Consider the following 7745-nt stretch of genomic DNA (forward strand, 5'->3'; position numbering starts at 1 on the left):
ATATCTAGAAAATTGATTTGTCATAAGGATATGTCATCAGTCAGCATAGTCTACAAGACTGTTCTTTTTTTATCAATCATTCAACTCAGTTTTCAATTAAATAATATAATTAACTAACAACATGTCTTGATGAATTGGAGTGGAGCATAAACAATGTAATAAACCTTTTGGGTTGCATGTGGCCATTGAATGCTCTGTCGATTTTTTGTACGAAGAGAAAACAGAAAAGATAAAAAGGAGAAATTGGTGTTTCAATAAGGCTACAGGCAATCAGGATATAAAAAGAAAACATAAGTATATAGGTGGTTGAACATAAAGTAATAATAATTCCTTAGAAGCACATTTAAAAATATCTTACATTTATCAGCATGAGAAATAAAAACCAGACCTAGTGATGCAAAAATTGTGACAAAAAGTTCAGAAGCCATTCAATGAGATTTTATGTAATACTTGTATGCACAACCTAGTAACAAGGAACGTAAGGGGCAGCTCATGATGGTCTATGTCATATATAATGACATTATTTTCAATGGAAAACCCTTTTCGAGAACAACATCATCATTGACAAACAAAAAAATGACTGGTGAGAGCACCAAAATTTAAAGGCTTATATTCAATGATATTTCCCAGCAGCAGAATCATGGGAAATAATTTGAGCTTCAAATAGAAACACATGGGAAAAAAGAAGAGTTGACTTTTGTGAATTCTATTTACAAATATTAGAGCATCAAACTTTAACGACTGACTTGAGTGAAATTGCATAGATATGTCAGTACAACTGTCCCTTGCTTATAGTAAAAAAGATGTACATGGAGTAAGAGTAGTCTACATGAAAAGAAACAATGCTAGAAACGTAATTAGAATAATGGCAAGAGCAAAAGAAGATATAGAAAATCATAAATTAAGAAATAAAAATGTTCAGGCGGCAATAGGCAAATTAAATCAGGATATCATGTGAAAAAATAATTTAAAAGGGCATAATAAAATCATTACTCAAGTATATCAAGAGCAAATGCCCGTTGAAGTGAAATAACTCGCAACCAGATCGCCTGACAAAGACAAAAGTGAAAGGTACTCAGATCATTAGTGTGCATATTTTCTACCTTCACAGAAGACAAAGAACAGTAGGCATATAACAGTTAAAGGAAACCAGTAGGACATGGCTTATTGATGAAAAAAATAAATCTTGGGAGATAACTACTAGTGCAAAATAATAATAATGTTTTATTTCTTTTAAAGCATTCATAAAAGAAAAAACTTTGCAATAAAAAGCTCATTGATTCATTCAACACATACAGATCCACCTGCAGCAAGTGCTGTCAGGTCCTCAAGCAGTCGAAGTCCAAGTTTACCAACTTTACTAAGACCTTCTCGCTTTGCTGGCCCTTCAGAAACAAAATCACTATCAAGTGACCTGCAAAAGTTCAAGTAAGCTAAATGATGAAGTAACAAAAGGCCAAGCTCAAAATTATGTGAATACCAATTTCAATAACACTTGCACATGCTATATTAGAGAATGAAAATATGCATAAAACACATGGCAAAATTATCATTGCAATAAAAATCATAAATAAGAGAAACAGGCAAGAGAAAGAATTACATACACTGAGTTATTGAAACTACGGCTAATATCATCCATAATGGTACTAGCTCGAGACGTGTGACTGCTGGAACCAATTTTGCCAGGAGGAAGTGATTCAATGTAAGCAACGCTATCAAAAATAAGAGCTACGGCCTGCCTGAATGTAGCTGCAGCAGTACTGACCCACAACAAATGCAAATAAGAGACAGTTAAAAAATAAAGCTCGACTCAGGTCAGGGTATTAAGATAGCTTTCTAAAATACACACTTGCGCACACTGTCAGAAGATCGACTGCTCTCAAGTAGACGGAGACATATACCAAGAGCTTGAGCCATGTTGTCCTAAAAAGTACAAATATTCGCCATAAGTGATCATCTAAATAACAGCTGCTCTATGAACATATTGGCACTATAAAGAAAAAAAATAGAACTTTTAGTGGTCATGTTCTCAGTAATTATATAGAAGGTACTACTACAAAAGGCATGTTATAGAAACCCTGAAAAGTAAAACATAAATGTGCAAACATGTAATGATAATACCTTACAAAATGTACACATACCCGGACATGTCTGTATGCATGTTTGTCCACATATACACATACGATGCTAAGTTGTACCAAGCAATATGCTAACCACCAAGTACTAGTATATGATCTCTTATAAAGTCGAATCACATCCGCCCACTTGTGATCTTTCACTCAACACATTAATCCACCAATAACAATAGTAAAATGCTCGATCAGTACCAATTTTGCCTATTGCTAGCTGCTCACTCCAACACCAACAGTGGCCATACAACCTGGACTGGGCCTCCCACATGACCCTTTGCATGCGATGCTAATGTCCGCTGCCACCGGATGTTGTTGATATGTCTGCACCACCTACACCTACCAAATGCACTGGAGTCAGCTCCCCTACCACACGCACACAGACACACCCCTCCAAAACACAAAAAAAAGCACCTAGCAACCTCATCAATGGCCGCTTCCTTTCCACTGCCTCCTACAACCTCAATTCCACCTTGCTTGCCATCACCAGCTATCCTTGCAACTCTCTCCAATAATGTGAGCATCTGCTCGTAGCTGCCTACTTCCCCTTGTTTCCTGCCTTTGTGTCCTGCCCCCTCTTGGTGCTAGACTGATATTCTAATCGTAGATATGGGTATTTCATCAATCTTTAGTTTTGCAAAAGTCAATTGTATGAAACTTTGAGACACTTGCCAATCAAAACTATTCTTCACACCACATTTCAATGATAGATCATTGAGGCAGCTTGTCTTGTTTTTTAAGTGAAAATTTTGGATGTACACCTTTTTTTCTCATGATCCTCGAGGCCATATCTATATGATCCAGATTTATCACTGGCACTCTATTATATTCATGGACTAGATTCAGATACATGTTAAATACTTCAAAATTCTTATGGCACCTTTGAGTACCTATACAGCTTTGGTACTTGTCATCTATAGTTAAATGCATTTTAAAACTTTTTCCCTGAAGAAATTTGATTCTATAAATAATCACTTACAATTGAATACTTCTAAGATACTTGGGAGATGGGCATTTACTAGGGACTCCAAAGGAATTTATTTCTCTTAAATGTTCATTTTAGCTAGAGGAAAAGAAAAATATACATATGTACACAGAAATATAGATTATTGTACACGTATCTTCATATTTGAGAGAAAATCAAATTAAGGTTAATAAATAACAGTGATGACATTTTATTATATTTCACCAATATTCTACTAAAAGAATCTTCTTCTTAATGAGTGATGATCTAGATTCATCAATTGTTTGATGTTGTTTATCATAATGTCAAACTAATATCCTAGCTCTTCAATTAAAAGCCAAAGTTTGTCAGATATCATGTACTTAATTAGTTATAGTTGAAAGCATCAAAGATTTATTTTTTATCTTCAACCATAACCAGCCAGTGAAACAATCATCTAGAACACTTGAAAAGAAAAAAAAAACAATTGTTTATCTCATTCTTATCTAGCAATTGCATAAAAGAAATTCACTCAAAAGAGCAACCAAAACTACAATAAAGGTTGTTTTCACTTAAACAAGTTTTCAAGGATTATAACTTAAGACGGCAAGAATATAGATATGCATGCTAATCACAATCTTTTAATCGGGCTAAAGGAAAAAAGAAAAGATTATGAATATGTCATTTTTTGCTCACCTCCTCTAAAGGATGCAAATGTGACTGGAATACAATTAAGATAGTCTGCAAGGTTTTAAGCTGAACACTCTCATCTGTCATCTCAGCATGCTGAAAAAAGCATATCAAAAACATCATAGTAAAATATTCCAAAAGACTATAACGACAATAATAATAATCAATAAATATTATCTAAGTATCCTTACACAAGCTACAATATCATATGGTTGGATCACTACATTGATATTGTCACAACAAAAGGAGGTGAAAAGCTTCTGATGCAAAAACTCCTCAAAATAAACCCCATAAATGTGCATAAAAATAATGCTAAAAATTAACTTACATTGTTAATAAATGTATCACCTATTAGCATATTTATTACTGACCAGATTCTTTAATGTTTTGTACTCAGTGATTTAAAAAGCGCTAGGCGCCAAAAGGCGCCAAGGTGCAAAAACGTCCGAGGCGCTAGGCGCTCGCCGGAACGAAACGAGACGCTAAAATATAAAAATATATAAATCAATTAATAAATATAATTATTTAAATAAAAATATGATATTAAATTAAAAAAATCTTAAAAAATCACAATATCACATTAACAAAAAATCTCAAAATTCAAAACAATAAAAAAAATTTAAATAAATAAAAATTAGCAGTATTAAAATCAAAATAATATATTATTAATCTAATAAATAAAAAAATATTGTTACTAGTATACAGTTAACAGTATACTGTTAATATACCATTAACGGTATACACTATCAAGTCGATGTGAGTAGAGGGAGTAAGAGTAACAGTAGCGGCAATGGCAGCGGGAGTGGGAGCGACGATAGTGGCAAGCAGCGACAGTAGCGGTAGTGGCAGCGATAGCAGCGAGCAACGGCAGCGGTGTAAGAGTAAGACTAAGGTTGCTGATTGAGAGAAACAGCAGCGGTAGCAAGAGCGAGAGCGGGAGCGACGATAGTGACAACGGCAGCAGCGACAGTGGCAACGGAGAGCAACAACAACGAAGACAGGCAACGATAGCGGAGAGAGGCAGCGGCAATAGAGAGGAAATGTCTGCGGCAGAATCACGAGCAGGGTTAGGGTTGGGGAAGTCACGAGAGGGATGTTGGGAGGCTAATATCGATGCTTTAGTTGGTTCAATCGAACCGACTGAAGCACCGGAGACCGAACCAAATGTAAAACATTGGTTCGGTCGCCTGGTTTAACTCGGGCACTCGCCCGAAGCGCCCGACGCCTGGGCTCGGGCGAGCGCCTAGGCGACGCCTCTTTGAAGCGAGGCGCTCAGGCCTCGCCTCGCCTTGCCCGAGCGCGCCTATTGAAATCGCTGTTTGTACTCCATTTAAAACAATCTAAATAAAGATCCACGATCTAACTTACTGATTTAAACCTTATCACATCTATTTACTCAGTTTCTTAGTTGTTCTCTACTAATCCATCACTTTACAGCTTCAGGAATCATCATTGCAGGTTATCTGCTCCAGTTAACCTAAGTGACTCTTTAATGTCCATCCATATGAGCCCAATAAAATCAGGCTCATCAATCTTATGGATCGATATGCAAACATTTTGTATAGTGACTTTCATGAAGCATAAACCTCAGAGAGAAGCCTACATATATTTTGACATATCTAAATTAGAAAAAGAAAATTGGCCTTCCTAAGTAGGAAAACAATTTGCACAAAGATACAAGAAAAAATAAAACAAAGTGCAGGCAAACCAAGGAGCATTTACTCTTATATACAACAAGAAATCAAAAAGGTGACACATCACAGATATAATTATTTCTTTTTACCATAAAAGTAGCTTCTTTGGGCTCCCAAAACAGGAGTTTCTAGTTTGTACAATAGCTTCTTGTTGGCAATAGAGAACTCTCTTGCCAAAGCATCAAAAAAGAGTTAACACTAACCCACCTAAAGAGACAGTAAGGTTCAAGCCACCTAACCCCAAATCATATTAACATTAGAATCTTTAGGATGATGGGAAATAGTGTTTTTCTAGTTCATGTTCTAACATTATTAGTATCAGAATCTAAAATCCCAATAATAGTAATATTATACATAACAAACTTAAGAAGCATTGGAGAAGAAAAGAATATAAAGAACTTTGTATGATAGGAGTGTTCGTACAGCCACCACAAGCCATGGACCCCCAGCAATTTTGCTTCAAGTACAAGGATACCTTTCTTGGACCAGGCACTCATAGAGCATAGATAAATGGATAGTGAAATACAGGCACTGAATTTATATATAAAATGTTTGGAAGTTGAATGCATGTTCAATGAGAATTTTACCTCTTTCAAGGTGGAAAGTATATATTTCACAGCTGATGGCGTAACAGCATCATGTGCTATGAGCTTTTGCAAACAAGAAAGTCCGATGACACTAAGTTTTACTGACTTAACATCACAAGCCATCAAAAATATGAGCAATATGTCCTCATTGTGAGCAATTTCATTTGGACTTGACAAGGAGCGAAGCTGAAGATAACACCATGAGAACGTGGCATTAGAACATAAGCAGTTGCTACACCCAGAAACAGAGTTAAAGAAGGCAACAACGATTTACTAAAGTGATTAGGAACAGTTCCATAAAAAGAAAAGGCATGTTCAATGAGTTCGGCGACTCGATCAGATCTGACACAAAACTTTTGATACATAGTTCAAGAATCAAGATTATAACTTCAAAACATTTAGCACAGGAAATGCAAAATATATGGGTTAATCAGAATGTCTATGTATCAAAACTATTCCACACATTGCCCGTCTAAGTAATAAACCTCAAAAATTATTTTCGTGGGATAAAAAGAAAATTACAACTGAATTGAAGCAATAAGACCTAAATCACAAACTAATCAAGCAAAATCTTTCTCATATGTAACTGTGGAGAAATCATATATTTCAGATCCGAACAAAGACCGACGGTCACCTTCAAGATCGCATGCTCCGCGGCATCCTTCACAGCCGGATACCTTCGGCGGGCTTCGACAGACAGCGCCCGCAGATCGGACTCGAGCACCGCCATAAAAGCCATCCCTTACCTCGGAAGAGGTTGATTCCTCTAGCTAGTGTCACTCCGATCAGAGAAACGGAGGAGGGTTAGGGTTCGGATCTCGAGGAAGGGAGAAGAAAGCTTCGGAGAGAAGAAAGAGAGGGACGACGCATCGCGAGATCGCGAAAGACGGAGGAAGAAGAAAACAACCAAGTGGTGAGTTTCACTTTCTCGCCTTCGCTTTTGATTTCGTCGTGGCGAACCACGATAACTGTGAGACGAAACGAGCGTGCCAGTCGTCTGATCTTCATCTGACGGCTTTAACCAGAGATCTAAACGGGTTCGAGGGCATCGCACTTTTTTGAGGTTAACAGGCAGGCAGCGAACGATGATACAAAGCAATAAACCACCCGAAAACGTTTTGAGGTAAAACTACCACTTGAAATTAACAGGCTGATTTTTATAAAGAAGGCATCAGAGCAAAGTTAGAACTCGAAAAGGAGTGACCCGTGGCAAGGGTTAGAATATGAAAGGACCAGAGTGAACCAGCGAGCCCCACGTCACTGGGTCACTCGTGGAATCGATGGGGGTCCATTGATCCGATCGTCCGTTTAATTAGACATATTTTCAAATATATAAAATAATTTAAAATTATATATCCTTAAAAAATATAAAATATTAAAATTAATAAAAAAAATTCAACTAGCTTGGATAAATAAAAAATAAAATAAAAACGTCAACGAATATTATAAAAAACTTTTTTTCTAAATTGAATAGTATATGATAATATTTTGAAAACTAAAAAGTGAATATGCAGTTCAATTAGGTAAGTAGAAATATTGATATGGATGTAGCATACATGTATGATGAAAGTTAAAGCGAAACTTAATTTAATAAAATAAAATAATAATAATAACAACAAAAACAAAATAACTTTAGGCACAAGGGTGACCGGAAAAGAGGAAAGGACCATATTTATTGATTGATGTTAGAGAAACTAATAGA

General features: G+C 36.1%; 1 protein-coding gene across 4 annotated transcripts in view; it reads right to left on the reverse strand.

Annotated features, from left to right (window-relative positions):
• LOC135615207 (uncharacterized) overlaps positions 1–7002 on the reverse strand; it is a 77502-nt gene extending 70500 nt beyond the window's left edge. The window contains exons 1-7 of one of the 4 annotated variants that reach the window (XR_010487909.1): positions 6678–7002; positions 6044–6229; positions 3769–3858; positions 1850–1923; positions 1605–1760; positions 1297–1414; positions 994–1049 (exon numbers count right to left, since the gene is read on the reverse strand). Coding sequence is in view for 2 of the 4 variants with exons in the window: in XM_065113394.1 (XP_064969466.1) it covers positions 994–1049; positions 1297–1414; positions 1605–1760; positions 1850–1923; positions 3769–3858; positions 6044–6229; positions 6678–6782 (785 nt within the window). In the remaining 2 variants the exon portion in view is untranslated. Of the gene's footprint in view, positions 1–993; positions 1050–1296; positions 1415–1604; positions 1761–1849; positions 1924–3768; positions 3859–6043; positions 6230–6677 lie in introns of those variants that run through there. The other 3 variants (XM_065113394.1, XM_065113393.1, XM_065113395.1) reach the window with 3 other exon arrangements.
• Between the last annotated feature and the right edge of the window lie 743 nt (positions 7003–7745).

Source organism: Musa acuminata, chromosome BXJ2-6 (assembly GCF_036884655.1).
Source record: "Musa acuminata AAA Group cultivar baxijiao chromosome BXJ2-6, Cavendish_Baxijiao_AAA, whole genome shotgun sequence".
Taxonomy (NCBI): Eukaryota; Viridiplantae; Streptophyta; class Magnoliopsida; order Zingiberales; family Musaceae; genus Musa; species Musa acuminata.